The sequence below is a fragment of the Erithacus rubecula genome (genome assembly GCF_903797595.1).
Source record: "Erithacus rubecula genome assembly, chromosome: 5".
NCBI lineage: Eukaryota > Metazoa > Chordata > Aves > Passeriformes > Muscicapidae > Erithacus > Erithacus rubecula.
The window spans coordinates 22,205,020-22,222,951 of NC_136687.1; the positions used below are offsets into that span (position 1 = coordinate 22,205,020).

General features: G+C 36.3%; 1 protein-coding gene across 5 annotated transcripts in view; it reads right to left on the minus strand.

Moving 5' to 3' along the window:
* The window catches only part of ATP8A1 (ATPase phospholipid transporting 8A1), a 98,757-nt gene that overhangs the window by 5,287 nt on the left and 75,538 nt on the right, over nt 1-17,932 (minus strand). For all 5 annotated transcript variants that reach the window (XM_079306883.1, XM_079306882.1, XM_079306884.1 and 2 more), the window contains 2 exons: nt 7,067-7,155; nt 6,563-6,655 (listed from right to left, as the gene is read on the minus strand). In XM_079306883.1, the coding sequence (XP_079163009.1) occupies nt 6,563-6,655; nt 7,067-7,155 (182 nt within the window). The remainder of the gene's footprint in view (nt 1-6,562; nt 6,656-7,066; nt 7,156-17,932) is intronic.

The window sequence follows — 17,932 nt, forward strand, 5'->3', positions numbered from 1 at the left end:
CACAGCTTGAATATTGCCAGGCTGAATTAGGTTTTTTTTGTCTTATAGAGGAAGTGTTCCCAGCCTCTATTAAAACAGTACCCCAAAGGGATGGGAAATGAGTGGAAGGAAAGCCACATTCATAGTCATCAACTGTGTGTACTGAAACATTATTTCCATCAAAAGTGTTCTAGAAAGGAGCATTCTCCAGGAAAATCCAGAAGGTGATTTACTGGAGAGCATACCCAAATAACAGCTACTATTGCTGCTAAGACTGGCCACTTCAGCCCACCTTCTTCCTTCCCAGCACTACTGAGTTTGTTGTGTTGTATGCTTATTGTGCTTTAGTGAGACTCAAGGCACTCCTCATTTCTGCCCAAATGGAAAACAGGAGCATTAGACATTTTTAAAATTGAGACTCAAGCATCAGCCAAATGCTGCAAACTGTAGCGGAAGCAGTAGCAAAGGAATTGGGTTTCCTTACACTAAAGTTCTCTCTAGTAGGAACACACATTACTACATAAATACCAGGTAGATGAGCCATAGCTCAAAAAACTGCAAAATCTGACAATTTTAGTAACATGTTAAATATGTGCAAGGGACTATACTAAAAAAAACCCCAAACAAATTCTCCAGGGTCCTCTTGATTTGATATCACTGTGAATTACAGCCTGTGTTTCAAGAAATACCAGTCTATCAGTTAAACATTTAAAATGCTGAAAAATCCATCCCTCTCTCAATGCAAACTGGTCTAAAAATCAGTTCAATTAAAAAAGAGATGTATCTTATGTTCAATCTGAGAACATAGTGATTTGTTATTGCTAAAGTTTTGCTAGATTAGCTAAGTTGTCTCTTGTGAAATGATGTAGTAAGAAAAACAGATTTCACACACCTTATGTTACCAAGTTTTGATTATTCAAATTACTTTTTAATATTATTGTCAATTAGCTCAACAGATTTACCTTCCCAGGCTAACAACCAGACTAAGTGGTGCAAGGAAGGGAACCAGGCTGATTTCCTCACCAAGATTACCACTCAAGCCATTAAATTAGAAATGTTCATTCTTTCTTAAATGACTATATACTTATATATGAAGCTGAACCACTGTTTAAGATGAACAGACTTAATGGTTTATCTTATCTTTCTGTTCCCCTCTAGTCTGGTGGTTAAGCATATGGTGAAAGCTTGACTTTTCTAAGTTGGAAAAGGAAAATAAACCTACTATTTCCATACCCATAGATGAATGTTAACTGGAAAATCTACAGGGTAAGGTGAGAGGGAGGAGAAACTGCTTCTGTGGCCACATTTTGAATGAAAAGATAGAATGAGACTTCCTTGTAAGGAAAAAATTAGGTACCAGTTCCAGGAAGGTAGCTGGCATCTGCTGAGTATATCAAGAATGGAGAGGCTGAAGTACTGAGACACATTGTATTTTCAGTGCTTCCCTAAGCTAACTAAGTGGGGAATTTTTTTTCATCCTGCTTGCCCCTCTACACACACTGTGTAGAAGCCCTCTATTTTAGTTCAGAGCTGTAAGCTGTTAAAGGGAACAACATTAATAAAAAACTAGGGACTAAAAATCTAAACTGCAAGAATATAGAGAATGAATAAATAAATCAGTATGTTAATACAAAATTGTGAATTGAAATCAGCAAATTTCTATGAAATGTTTAACAGGTGTTATTTTCTAATAAAAAAATATTTTATTTAAAACATTAGCATGCATATTATAGCATTTTTGGTACCATCACTCCTTGCTTGTGCTCCCAAATGGAATGCTCAGATTGAATCACAGCATCATTAGGCTAGAAAAGACCTTCAAGATCATCCAGTCTACTCCATACCCAAACACCTCAATTAAACCAAAGCACTGAGTACCATACCCAGTCTTTTCTTTGAACACATCCAGGGATGCTGACTCCACCACCCCCCCAGGCATTCCAGTACTTTATTACTCTGTAAAAACCTTTTCCTAACATCCAACCTGTATTTCCCTTAGCACAGCTGAAGACTCTGTCCTCTGGTTCTGTCAGTTGCTGCCTGCAGAAAGAGACAAACTCCACCTGACTACAAGCACCTTTCAGGGAGTTGTAGAGGGTGATAAAGTCACCCGAGTCTCCTTTTCTCCAGGCTAAACAGTCTGAGCTCCCTCAGCTGTTCCTCACAGGGTTTGTGCTCCAAGCCCCTCTCCAGCCTTGTTGCCCTACTCTGGATGTACTCAAGCATCTCAATGTCCTTCCTAAACTGAGGGGCCAGAATTGGACACTCAATATGTGGCCTCACCAGTGCTGAGTACAGGGTAAGAATGACCTCCCTGCTCCTGCTGGCCACACTGACACAGGCCAGGATGCCACTGGCCTTCCTGGCCACCAGGGCACACTGCTGGCTCAGGTTCAGCCAGCTGTTGACCAGTGCCCCCAGGTCCTTTCTGCCTGGACACTGTCCAGACACACCATCCTCAGCCTATAATCCTGCAGGGGGTTATTGTGGCCAAAATGTAGGACTCAGCACTTGGACTTATTAAACTTCATCTTAGTTGCCTCTGCTCATCTATCCAACTGTCCAGGTCTCTCTGCAGAGCCCTTCTACCTTCCAACAGATAAACACACACTCCCAGCTTAGTGTCGTCTGCAAATTTACTGAAATTAATTAACGAAAAACTCAATGCCCTCATCCATGTTGTAAACAGAAATATTGAACAGGACTGGCCCCAGCACAGACCCCTGGGGGACACCACTGGTGTCTGAGCCCCATCTGGATGCAGTACCATTCATCACTCTCTGGGCCAGGCCATCCAGCCAGCACAGAGTGCTCTTGTCCAAGCCATGGGCTGCAGCTTTCTCAGGAGTGTGCTGTGGGAGACAGTGTCAGACCTTGCTGAAGTCCAGGTACACAATATCCACAGCCTTTCCTGCATCCATCAGGTGGGTCACTTGGTCATAAAAGGAGATCAAGTTGGCCAAACATGACCTGCCCTCCTAAACCCCTGCTGCTGGGTCTGATCCCCTGGCCATCCTGAAAGGGCTGCATGATGACACTCAGTACAAACTGTTCCATTTACCAGGTACTGAGGTCAGGCTGACTGGCCTGTAATTACCAGGATCCTCCTTCCCCCCATTTTTGTGAATGGGAGTCACACTGGGCAGCTTCCAGTCATCTGGAACCTCACCAGTGAGCCAGGACTGCTGGTAAATGATGGAGAGTGATTTTGCAAGCTCATCTGCCAGCTCCCTCATCACCCTGGGATGGATCCTATCTGGTCCCATAGATTTATGATTCAAGCAGATTCAAGCAGCTCAGCAGTTCTCTGACTGCCTCTTCTTGGGTAACAGGGGGACCATTCTGCTCCCTGACATCATCTACCAACCCAGGAGGACAGTTGTCCTGAGGACAAGCCATCTTCCCACTGAAGATTGAGGCAAAGAAGGAGTTAAGCACTTCCACCTCCTCATCTGCACTTACTAAGTTCCCTCCTGTATCCGGTAGAAAACAAAGGTTGGTTTTACCCTTCCTTTTGCTATTAATGCATTTGTAAAAACATTTTCTATTATCCTTTGCAAAAGTTGCCAAATTAAGTTCAAGCTGAGCTTTGGCCTCTCTCATTATTTTTCCTACATGCCCTAGCAACCCCCTTAAATACTTCCTGAGAGACCTGACTCTCCTTCCAAAGATGATACATCCTCTTTTTACTCCTACGTTTCTTCAGAACCCTGTTGCCCATCCAGGCTGGATGTTTGCCTCGTTGACCCATCTTCTGGCACAGGGACAGTCCATTCCTGGGCTCTCAAGCTCTCTGTTTTGAAGCATGCCCACCTTTCCTGAACTCTTTTGTTTTAAAGGGCTGTTTACCAAGGAACTCTCTGAATAAGTCTCCTAAATAGGCCAAAATCTGCCCTCTGGATGTCCATCGTACAAGTCTTATTGATGTTCCTCCTCATTTCACCACATTTCATTGCTTAAATGCTAAGTGGTGAAAATACTACCTTAAACTTTTACAAGAACATCTAGTATGCACCTGTCTTAGTTTATGCATAATGAAGTTGTCACTGCACCTGGCAACTGATTGCTGGTAAAGAAAATACAAAATACATAGGAAATACATTTGAGAAAAGTGCTTTCAGCTATTTAAGTATTAAATTCTTTTCTGTCCTTGAAATACTGTGGCCTCTCTATTATAAATCACCCTGTTGCCATTCAAAAGCATATTTAAATATCTACACATGAAGCCAAGAAAACATGATTTCGTAATTAACAGAGTAACTAAATGCCTGTGCTCATTATGTGCACCTATATGGACAAACAGAATATTAACTACTTTTGAACATGAAATGTGTACTTTTACAGGCAATTAAACACAGTTCTAGAAAAAAATCACTACTTTATGTATTCCTGTAACCCTCACAGTAAATAATTTCTCCCTAAACTAAACTAAACCTACCCTCTTTCAGTCCTATCACTACATGCCTTTGTAAATTCTCCTGGCTTTCTTGTAGGCCCTTTTCTTAGTAAATACTCAGATACACACTGATTACCACAGCTACCCAATACAAGAATCAGTGGAAGCTGAGACTTCTATTTTGTGTTGTAGTATTTCTAAGATGGGAGTGGACAGAGTAGGAAAGTTTCTGAGTTATCTTTTTTTCACTATTTCCCAGTTACCTTTTAATCATGCAATGATTTATATATTCTTAGGTTATTTTGGCATTTAACGAGAACATATCCCTTCTGCTGCAACAGAAAAAGGTACTCCCAGAGGTGTACACCCTAGAATAAGAAAGTCTCATGTACTTATCTTCAACAGATGTAGAGGACATTCCTCACCCATTTAATTACTTACTCTGTACTGGTAACTAATTAATCCAGGCTTCTGCAATTTAGGAGAGTCAAAAACGTTTACAAAAGTTGAATCAAATATGTGTAGATCCAAGTAAGCCAGTTCATCAGACCATTTCTTTAACAATGAATAGTTTCTCTGTTTTGGCTCTGTCACCTGGATTTAAATTAATTTAAAAATAACAAAGGGAATAAAATCTTAAAGAGGTATTTTGTAACATCCAGCAATTTGTATATAAGGTGGATGTTTGTATCCTTCAGAAATACTGGTCCAAAAGTAACTTTGTGGAGAAGAATTAGATATAAGGAAGATATTCTGGCAGCTGTCATGGAGCCCTCATAACTATTCAACTATAAAAAGATAAAAAGACAATTACAAAACTGGTGGTGAAAACACCAAGTTTATTTTATCTATATAACAGGGAATCCACACTAGACTAGATGTTCCATGGGTGGTGGGAAAAGCTTCCAGGCCTCTTGGCACCTCCCCTGCTCCTTGTTACCAGGAAAGACGAACCCAACTAGAGACAAAATGTTCTTGTGAAAGCTCTCACACAAGCTGGCTACTACCCCATTAAAAATGGTGGTTATCACCTTGGTATCTGATGGAATTTGATCTCAACCTGGTAAATCCTAGTAAACTGATTCCCACTGAACTGGAGGAGAGATACAGTAAGATTGCTAAAGTATCTTTATGAATGAAAGGTACTTTCTGAAAATTGAACCTATATTAAAAGAAGTGGCTGTGTTTTTTCTGGTCTCTTTCTGTGCATAGCTTGGTAGGAAAAAAAGACTTCTTGGCTATATTTTCTGCCATGAAGATACTAAAAGAACAGCAATCCAAAGAAAAGAAAGAGCAGGAAAATCAAGTATCAGCAGTTTTAGCTTTTTTTTAGACTCCAGAAAACTCACAAAAATGAAGACAAGAGAAGAAAGCTCTAGTTCAGCCAAATAGCACTAATGAATTGGAAGAGGGGGAGAGGGGGATTTTGTCATCTCATACATTCAGCAATTCAGTGCTTGTTTCAAGTTCAGCTTAGGGTTAAAAAGTCTGAAATATTTTAATAAGTGCATACCTTTATGCTGAGTTTACATGTAGAAAATGTCTAATTATTCAGTTTTACCTTCTCCCTTTTCAAATTATCTGCCTGGTCCATAAAGGAGGATATAACAAGAGAATTCTTGTGGAGTCTCAAGTTAAAAATTTTACTTACCTCATGTAAGTTAATCAAATTAGTTTGCTCTGGACTGGAATTAAATATAAAGCCCGCTTATTATATTCAATTTAAGAAAATCCTAGACACATTTTTTGTTTGTCCCCATGCTAATGAGCAGCTTTTAAAGAATTTAATTTTTGTTTTCTATGCTTAGGCCCTGTTTACGTCTATACTGGAAAATGATGTAGGTTTAAACTCATTTTGTTCTAACCCATTTTCTTCTTAATTTGTTTGTGAATTAATTGTTAACACAGGCAAAAGTTACAGAATTAAAACTGTACCTCAAGCTTGTTCTATGCATAAGAATCAGAAACCAGTCAGCTACAAAGAAACACATCAGTTAAAGCTTTTGGTAAAAACCTCTGTGTAAGCCTATGAAAAAACACATAGGCTCAGTAGACCACAAGTCCTTCATAGATGCCTTTCATTTGTACAGCTTTTGAAAAATAACCTTTTGTCCTTGATATGTGGATAAAGCTAAAAATATACAGCTTTTTATTTTTAAGACAACGTTCTACAGGTTTTTACTGTACCTCTTGCCATGCACAACTGCCCCAGGATCCTCAGACTTTGCTTCCAACTCCTGAACTTCATCTACCAGTGTCTTGTAAGTAGCTCTCTTTACTCTGTAAGTACATAAAAAATACTGCCAGACTTACTCTTCTTTAAAGTAGAACAGATAGTTTTAATGCTTATATAAATATTCAATTTATAATCCATTTCCCCAGAGTTAAAATTAAGCTTTACAAGTAGAAATATCAAAAAACATATCTTAAGAATGTATTTCATCAACTGTTCTTGCAAATTAGAAACAAAAAATATTTATTAACAAAACACTACAATTCTAGAAACATTTAAAATAGTAATAACTCTTGTAGTAAAGTTTTTCAAAAAAAGACAGTAAAAAGTATTTACCAGAATTGATCTTACATAATCACTAGAATTGACTTTAATTTGTTTCTTATTATATTAGCAATTAGAACACACATTTAGAAGTCAGTACTTTCTCCTGTAAACCCTGGCATTTCTGTACTCACACTTTGTATACTATATCAAGAAGTAATGCTGTCATAGGAATACACAGAAGTCCCATCCAAAATACTCCAGAGCTGAACATCATAGCTGCCTGAAGAGAGAATGCACAAAATGCAATGTCATGACAAGAACTAGCAAAAAAATCTTAGAAATATCAAGTAGTTTGTTGAGGCTATCAAAAGCAAATTTAAACAAATCATTCTTGTCTGACTAATGTGAAATAGAACCTGAACTCCTTTTTAAAATCCCCTGAGTTGAAACATAAATCCAGCAAATAGTAAGCTCTATTTCATGTCGAGAAGCTGGTAGAAAGATAAACTGCTTAGCTCTTTGCATGGGGGAATCACCCCTCCACAATCCTGCTTTACACCACTGTGCTGATTACAGGCATTTCCATTAAAATCAGATTTATCAAAAATCCATCCTTCTCCAACTTTTTCACTATATTATGAGCACAATTTGCAATCTACTCTAACATGATATAACTGACCCTTCATACGGATACTGGACACTGTTACAATTATCCTGCAATGTAACTTAGATCAAAGTTATCTCCCACAGAACTCGCTGTACCACAGTCCCCACACTACCACAGACCTCTGTTAAACAGGTTGCTTAAAAATGAGATGTAAGGAAACAACCATTTATGTGATTATGAAAGTATGAAACATATTGTTAAATGAAGATCTAGCATATTAATATCTGGTAAAATATTTGAAAACTATGTAATTGTTTTTATCCGTGTATTTGTTTTTTCTATACACCACTGTATGTAATACACAGAATTTTCCTCTGTTTGTAACTTGGTCTGTAGAAATACTAAAAACTAAAACATATTGAATGGCCAAAAAACCCATCAAAATATATAGACATCAAAGGAATAAAGTCCTACCCTTGCAATTCATGCTCAAATGTCTACATCAATATTATGGATGCAAAGAGTATGATAAATAAACTCAAGCACGTTACTAGAGGTTTGATTTACAGTCAATATTCAGAATATTTTTATAATGTAATTAGATTGTACAGAGGTTGAAAGCAACATCACTAAACAACAACTGCCTTTCAAATATTTTGTTTCAATACTTGGAGACAAATTTCTTTCACAGATTAATCCTCAGTATGTAAAATAAATAAGCTGAAATTTTACTAGTTTTAATTAGCAGAAAACCAGGAGGTACCTTGCAGTAGCTGAAGTCTAATTTCTCAACATGCATACATTAATGTTTTAGAATTATAACATGTTGATATATGAAAACAGAGGTGAATTATTTTCAGAAAAAACCCTAATTCTCATATAATCAAAAAGTTCAATTTACCCTGTTTTTGTATCCAAATTCCTAATGACAATGATTCTTTGGAAACCATTAGAATGTACTTCAAAAATGTGGTAACCTTACCATGGCTATGTTAAAAGGATATAGATATTGCCCTGAGATTCTAACTACTTCTGTCTACAGCTGTCAGCAAAGGTGTAAACATGGAACAGTGGCAGGTTCAAAATAAACAATTTATATTTTCAAAGGAGAAAAAAAAAAAAAAGATTTGTCTCAGGAAATAGAGGAAAAGTGTAAGTGAAGAAAATGTATTAGCAGTCACTTTATAAGCAAAACCTGACTTGACATATTTGATTAAACACTCAGAACAGCAGCTAATAAGAAATGTCTATCACAAGTGCATTTTGCAAGACATTTTATAATGAAGCAGCAATTAGACAGACAATTCCCTTAAAAACCAGAAAAATGTATAAAAACACAACTTGAACTAATTATGATTATTACCTTCTATTATTAACAACATATTTTTATTTATAAGAACACAGCAAAGAGCTGTCCTTGTGTTAGCCAGCCGGTATTAAATGTTTGCTGGTGAAACAGCAAAAGTGATAATGTAGGTCTTAGGATGTTAATTCTGACCATTGTAATGCTAACTATGAATGAAGGAACAACTGGCGCCTACTATTCACTCTGTCCAGCCTTTGGCTTTACAAATGAACAACATGAATTGAGGTAAAAAAAAAAAAGTTTTTCTGCGTCATATTTGAAAGCCTGTCAGATTTTTTTTCTTTTACAGAGTTAATCCAAACCTAAAAGATTTAAAGCCGACATTCGCATTAAAGACAGAGGCCCTCTTTGTATTTTTTGGATGAAGAGGGGAAAAAATAAAATCCCACAGAGGTATTTCCTTCCTTTCTGTACAAGAAAGCTCCCCCCTCACTCTGTAGAAAACATTTTTGTCTCTAACTTTTCACATCTCTCTACACATAGGCAGGTCATCTGGGAAATGGCAAACCAATCCTTTTCAGACAATGGCACTAACAGGAGCAGCCTGTTCTGGGGACGGACTCTGGCTGCCTCTGTTTGTGGTTTACAAATTGTTCCTAATGTGAGAGATTTGTGGTCTATGCCAAGTCTTCCCCCTTTAGGCCTTGTGAAACCAAATGGAATCTGCCACAAAAGTGGCTCCCAGGGGAATTCAGAAGTAATCCAAAATGAGAGCTGGGAAGCCCGGTTTATTGTAGGACTTACAAATCCTGCAGGGGAGATAAATAATTTGTTCTATGTGTAGCTCATGCTCAGTATTAAGACTTTCTAAAATAAATAATTTTTTTTAAAGCTTAGATTTTTATATAGGTTCTCATTTTTTAATAAAGAAAAAAATGCTGAAAAATACTCCTTTTCATGACTTAGTGGCACATAAGAAATCTTGGCTGTAAAACATTTTTAATGCACTGTTGAAGATGTACTGTTAGGATATTACATATCAGAATGAACAGGGAATATTTGCTTTTTCCTCATTATGAAATGATCTGCCAAAAAAGCTAGCTCAGATTTTAAAAAGCCTTTTAAAACTAAGAAGAGAAAGATGAAAACAGTGGTAAAATTCTTGCTGCAGAAAAGCTTACCCTTTTCAGATTTTCTATTTCAAGTATCATCTAGGCACACATCTCATTCCTATAAACTACAAAGCTATAAAATACTTCTACATCATCAAACCAGAAAGTTTCTCAATCTACAGAAAAGACTTCATTAGTAGTAGCAATGTGCATGTGTTTGCCTTCATATATGCCAAAGTACTTACTGTTGTAGTACTAAAACAGATCTGCATTAACTTCCAGTGCAATGAAATTCCCACAAGTAAGTTCTTGTATTGCCTCCAGTCTTTCTTTGCTATGTAGAGTTTAAAAAACATCTTTTAGCTCTTTTTAATTAAGAACTGTTTTCCTCAGAATTGCAAAGAACTAAGTTCCTCTCTATTAGGATCTGTGGTATATTAACCAAGGCAGACCACTGGAAGCAGAAAAGATAAATCAGCCAGTTCAGAGACCAGCTCTGCTGTTCCTGTTTGAGAGAATAACTACTGAATCTGAAGAAGGATCTTTGAAATATATCTGGGATTAGCAGATTCTGGCTCACAAATAAACATCTGCTACTAGATCAAGTACAATTAAACCACGAAGGTTTGAGGAGTCAAAATGGAAAACTACCTATCAGGAATTAAATGGAAAAAGAAAAACCCCTTAGACAAATACTTTTGATTCCTCAAGTGAAAGATGAAAAGCAAAGTTTAAATATAAATTATAAACAGTTAAAGTATGTTAGTATCAGATTGTTAATACAATTTTAGTCTCTCAGGTGAGGACAGATGATTAAATATATATGTTTTATGGGATAAATTCTGATTAACTTAAAAAAATAATCAATAAATCACTGACCTTTTTTGAAATAATATTATCCACAAATGTACACTGAAACTTTTTTTCTCTAAACAAGAGGTTCGTATAGGTATAGAAAGGAAGACATACACATTACTGATTATTGTTTTGTAAAGACTCACAGGTCTTAAAAGACAAGTGGGGAAAACTTGGAAGGGAGATGAAAATGCGCTAAAACTGTAGGATAATGCCTACAGGAGCCTTCTGCCGAGAATGGGCTTGAGAAATATTTTGGACTATGAAGGAAAAGCATAGCTTTTATTGTTAAATTATTTCAACATCCTTGAAAATTTAGTAAAACATTTATTCCCCCTGAAATGATGACACGAAATTAATCCAGACTGGTAAGAAAAGCAGTGCAACAGGACAAAAAAAAAGAAATAAATGACAGAACAACTACCCTAGATATTAGCCACTGAAGAATGACTATATTCCACAAATTTTATGATAATGAAGTGAGAATTGATAGACATTGGTATTTGCTTACCATATAGAGCTCAAAGCAATTTTGAGAAATAGAGATTGCCAACTCAGTTGCCTGCAAAATTCCCTTAAAGCATGACACAGTAATTCTCTTGTTTGGAGGAAATTATAGAAATCATTACTTCCCAAATTTTAGGGGCATTATTTATAACTCTCCCTGCTAACTGAGGAAAAGTACCATAGCAATTTTTCTTAAATATACAACCATTTAAACTTATTTATTATGATGTATTCTGCAAAAGTTATTAAAATATTATTCACCTGTTTTTAAAAAAAACAAGAGACAACTATCCATTAATAGCACCTTTTACAGCTGGAGGGACAACACAGCAGGGTGCAAAAACTGTAAGATCCTCATAGAGAAGCTGTTGATGTATGGGCTGGATAAGCAACTGAGATACACTGAAAACTGTCTGAAGGGTAGCTAGTGATCAGTGTCAGGCTGGCTGGAGGCCAGGAACTGAAAGTACACCCCAGGGGTCAACACTGGGTCCAATTTCATTTAACATCTTCACTAAAGATGTGGATGAGAGGTGAAGTGTCCCCTCAGGAAGTCTGCTAACGACACAAAACTGGGTAGGAATGGCAAATGCAGAAGAGAGTTGTGTTGCCATCCAGAGAAACCTCAAAAGGCTGAAGAAATGGGCTGACAGGAAACTCATCCAGTTGAACAAGGAGAAATGCAAAACCCTGCACATGGAGAGAAACAACCCCCAGCAGCAGTACATCCTGGGGACCACCCAGCTCGACAGCAGCTTGGCAGAAAAGGACTTGGTCCCAATGGACACCAAGAAGAAAATGACCAGCAATGGGCTCTTGTGACAAATGAAGTGAATAGCATGTTTTGACTTCATTAGACAAAGTCCTGCCAGCAGAGGGGAAGGCAGGTCCCCTCTACTCAGCACTGGTAAGATCACACCTAGGGAAGTCTCCAATTCTGGGCTCCCCAATACAGGGAAACAGAGACTGAAATTAGTCCAGTGTCCAGAAGCATCTCTCTCTCATATGAGAGAGAAACCTGAGCTAGCTGGGACTATAGCCTAAGAGAAGGCTTAGGGGGATCTTACTGATCGAGACAGACTGCTGAACAGAGGGGGCAAAGACAGAGCCAGGCTATTTCCAGTGAAGCCCTGTCATGGCACAAGGGGAAAGGAGTGAAAACTAAACTTGGATCTGAACATCAAGAAAACCTTTCTTATTGTGAGGGTGACCAAATAGGACACAGGCTGTTCAGAAAGTTGCAGTATCTCCATTCTTGGTAATATTCAAAGGCTGTCTGGACATAGTCCAGGGCAACTTGATGTAGTGTTGGAAGCATCAGACCAGAGACCCGTTCAACTGTTCTGTCATAGTATTCTATCCTAAATACTTTGCTTTGTAGGCTTTGCTCTACATTACATTAAAACTAATTCCCACTTTTGGATCAAACTTTTATACAAACATCTTACTAGAGAAGACCTGCTCATTAGAGACTGAAGTATCTGAACAACTGCATTTTCAAAAAAATTTTTGGTGTTTTTGTGTAAAAAACCCCAACACAATAAAGCATTAAAGGATGCCTATCTAATATTTTAATAAACATGATTCCATATAAGCAGGATACTTGGCATTATACAGAGAGAAGCAATATTTAAGAAACCAATGCTGTCAATATAGTATATTCTAAAAGACCTTTTCTACACAGTGCAGCTAAATCTTCCCACAAGAAATATTACTGTACTTCACAAGACTTCTGCAAACCTCAATCAAATGATCTAAAATTCTGTAAAATACACGCTTGTACTTTAACTCCAATTTCCGTCAGTAGTTTTATAAATCCCCTGGGTCAGACAGAGCAGAAACAGATGGTGCTCTGGAGAACTTTACAGTGCATTGTCTACAGTACCACAATAAATTAAAAAGTTTTGTGGATACTGAACTTTTGCTTAGTATCAATGTCATACCTCTTATTCAAGTGAAGTATTATTATTCTAAGCTATCTGATTAATCATATAGGTGTAAAAAAAGAGGCCTAACAATTCAGAGCATGTAACAATAACAAAGAGCTTGACTAGTGTGGAATATAAAACAGATTGATTTGTTTTTCACCCCTCCTCAACTACAGGTTTGCAACTCAAACCACAACCAGACTTTTTCAAGAAAGAGATAACTATACCAGTTTAGAAATTTATCTATCATTATTATTTAAAAATCAGGTTTTTTTTTTTTTTAGTTCTGTTCAGTTCTGGTTTTTTAAAGAGGATTTAAAGGAAAAGTACACCTATTAATTGCAAGGATGGAATAGAAATAGAAATAGAAATAGAAAACTCTAGCTGCTTTACAGCCTACTGACACATGAATGGATGCTGCTCTTATTAGGTGCTGTAAGTTACAGAAATTTCATTATTTAATGCAATTATTGCAAAAGGACTACACAGATATAAAAACATAGAACAATTTATTCACAGCTTCATTTATTTGTGCAGTCATTATACACAATATGACAAAACACAGACAACAGAAAACATCCAGCAATTCCCTGAATCACAGATCAAAAATGCATTTTTTCAGTATCACAGAACAGCTTTCTGGGTTTTGAAGAGTTTCAATGAAAAAAGAAAATACACCTACAAATCAAATACCTTCTCAAATATGAACAGACATGACATTTACTTTTAAAAACTTATGCAAACTTCATCTGGCTTAAACAGAAAATACCATAATTTGTTTAAAATATTTTGAAGGTATATTTCAATTATTGATTTGTTAATTTTACACACAGAATTATCAACCTAATTTATACTAATGTAGTAGAAAAACAGACCCAGGCAGTTGTTTTTTTCAAGTGCACAATAAAAATTTTCTTCTGGTCTGTAGTGACACCTTTTTTTGAAATTAAATGCAAATTGTTTAATGCAGTGGGTCAAAACATACGGTGTTAAACCTAACCAAAAAATGCCTACAAAGTATTTTATGTTGGTTTCTCTTTTCCTTTCTTTCCTGTGCATATATTTAAAAGCACAGTCTTTACTAGTAAAATATTAAGAAAATAACCTGTCAAGTTCCTTATTCACATGCTTCCATAATAGTCAGTAGTGACAGAAAACAAATGCATGAATAAACATTTCTGCAGATGTAATGCAAATTGTAATATAATAAAGACTATGCTATAGAGGCTGCAAAGTTGTTATAAGATCAATGAAATATGGAAATGTTTTCAGCATTTCTTTCTCACAATCTGTGCATCCCCATTCCTTCCCACAGAAACAGCATTTTTCTACTACTTCCAAAATCCTCCTTGCAGAAAATGTATTTTAATATTTTGTTATAAGTACATAGAAGTTGAATTCCTAGTCTTTTAGGATCTGTGTCTAAGACTAGAAGAATATAGTCCCTAATTCTTAGAACAAACTCAAGGAAAGTAATTTTTAAATGAGTGATTTTAAAGTACAAGCCAAATAATATGAAAATAAACAGCAGGTTTCACTTAATTAATATAAATATGTATGTCTTGTTTCTACTAAAAGGCTAAACTAAATGAAACTTAGTTTTCTACTAAAAATGAAGTTGATTTGCTACAGTACCTGAATTAGCTACAGATACTATACTACATAATGAATTTCTTAGGTTATAACCCCTTTTTATCACCTAACCTTCTTCAGTTTTATGGCCTCTTCTTCCATTTCCTTTAGCTTCATAAAGCCCACTGCTTGTCTCATAGTTTTCATCCATTTTTCCTTCTAGCCTGTGTCTGCCAAAAGACAATGGTGAACTGACAGTTTTCACCTGAACACCATCAATAGGAGAAAATGAATGAAGTTTTCTTCACTTGGAACTTTATTCGTTTATGAAAAAAAACAACTGGAACAGAAACTGTTTTAAGGTTGACAAGATGTAACTGGTTTCAGAATTATAATATGGAAACACGTTTCAGCTACTATAACCCAAACTCCTACTATCAATCTCAAACAGCTACAGAACTACCAGTTATTCAGACCAGGAGAACAGTTGTGCCAGGATACCTTACTTATGTGAGTCAGAAGTCAAATTCCAGCTCTTCTCATGCACTACCTATTTGGCAACAAGTTACCACTCCTTACAAGATTTAGGATACTGTACCATGGAGAGCCATGTAGTCCCACACTGTGAGAAATAATACTCCATAGGTGGATGAGTTGGCCTAGTGCAGATCTACCAGTCTTGAAAAAACAGAAAATAAAGGTCTTGATGCCAGAATTGTCTCAGCATTCTAGAATAACTGGAACCTCAAGAGAGACCCTGTGTGTTTTTGTTCTGGGAAAACTCAGAGCAAAAGAGAGAGACAGAAAAATATACTTGATTACACTATTAGGAACATATCAAGAAGGGGGTCTAGTGGACTAGACAACAGAGAAAAAATGCTGTTACTGATATGGTTTTTAATTTTTCTGTATTTTCTTTAAAAGCAGGGCATTCTGCAATCTTTCCTTCTGTGATACCTACATACAGAAATCTATATGTATAAGCCAACTTATCTTCTGTATAACTGGAACAATACACAAAATGATGGGAACAATTAGTGTAAAAAGTCAGAAAAACTTGCAAAAATATTTGCTTCTTTGTTCAGTAAGTGACTGGATGATGCTTGGATAGTAAAGGATGAACCCAAACCAGCAACTCCTATGCTTTAACTTTGGGCCATTAGCTTTAGTGCTCAAACATTAGAGTATTAGTAGCACAAACTAACTTTCTTTTGTTACAGCTCAATTTTTTCTTGAGTCATTACCTTGCAGTGATCTCCACTGAAATATAGTTGAATATTTTATAGGAACGGACACAAAAAATGAGTTTCAAAATATTTAGATGAAAACATTCCTCTGCATCCAATGAGTTTTTCTTCACCTCCATATGCTTTTTCTCTCCCCTTCAAGAGCACTAGAATTTTATTTTCTTGGAAGAGAACCAGAAATAAGCAGGAAGAATCTTACTATTCTAATGACATTAATATGAAGAAAGAACAAATCATTATCAGAATGTTTGATTAAGCTCTTTTCCATCTCAAAGAAGACATGAAAACTATGTTTGTAGGAGACATCATCTAGCTGAAACTTAATTATTGGATGACTATTTTGTCAAGAATACAGACTGGAAAGAATATAAACCTACTAAGACACAGTTGTTAACAGCTCTAAGAAGAAGAAAGAATACCTTAAACTTTCTAAGGGCTACACTTATATAACCTACAACTATATAGCCTTATAAATTTGAAGTTTATTAAAAAGGGAGCATTTTAAATGAACACATTTGAGAAAAAAAAATGCATTAAAGTCCCCTTTAGCATAATTTCTCAGATCATACCAGCTAAAACAGACAAAAAGCTAAGAAACAGATGCCAGCTTTTGACACACTCTAACTTCTGCCAAGTATAATGGGATGAATTTTTCAAGTTTGACTCACACATTTGAAGGAATCAGGCAAGCAATAATTGCACACGGAAGCAGAGTTGCTTATACAGATTTGTTTCTGTCACATCACAATTTTTTCTACAGAATAAATCCGTGAATCTTTTAGTTTAGGCCTGACTTGCTACAGAGAAACTCAGTGAATTCTGCCCTGCCAGAGACCACTCAGCCAGCATAAGGGCTTCCAGGAAAGCACACAAAAACCCTGCTTCCAGTCTGAGCTGCAGTATGAATCAACAGGACCTTTATTCTGTCAGACTTTATTCTGACATCACAATATTGAAATATATTCTTAGAAAGAAAAAAACCCACAACCTCAGTCAACAACATCCTCCTTCAAACATCTTCATGCACGTACACACATCAAAACTGCTATATCCACATCCATGGATAAGCAAACACACTAACAAGTAAGACTGCCCATTTCAAGTACAGATAGTTTTATAGCAACAAATAAATTATTTTAGGTTCATAAGTCAGACTACTTTGGGACAATGTTGAATTCAAATCCCAAGAGTTGTTGCTGACAGCTAGATCTCTTTAATGAAGAAGCATTTCTAGAAGATCATGGGAATTACATTCCCTCAAAATCAGCTGTTTTCACAGTAACTTTGGTCTGAAAATATACTAACTAAAACATTGTTTTTCCAGTGTAGTAGCCAACTTTATGTCATACCAGGTATAACACACCATTTTGTTTCCACTGTGCTTATCACCATTAAAGTCTTAAAAATCATAGTTTCGACAAAAATCTCTAAAAACACCGATTTAAAAAAAAATCTGCTCCTTCTATAAAATATGGTGTAAGAAAAATGCTGAAGTACAATAGCTTAAATTCCTTTAATTTGCAATAATGTACAGCATTAGTTTTGAGTAGTGGAGGCAACGTGGTAATGTACAAAATCTACATATATACATAGTTTAAGACATTATGATAGAGAGGAGAAACAGCTAGAAAATGTGTAATTTCAAATTATTTTCCTTAGGTGTTCAAGTATTTAAGGTAACACCTTGTGCTTTCCATTACAATGTAGTAGTTACAGAAATGCCTATATCCTTTTTTCCCTTGTAACTGTTTAAATAGGAGATTGGATTTATCCAATTCGTTGTCTAAATTACTTTAAAGTAAGGGAGAGATATGCACCTACATTTCCCACATCCTGCATAAATTTTTAAATTGCTGAATTGCATCACAGTGGTGGTGGAATTAAAGCGACTCACTCTTTTACTGGTGTAAGGCTTGATTTAGT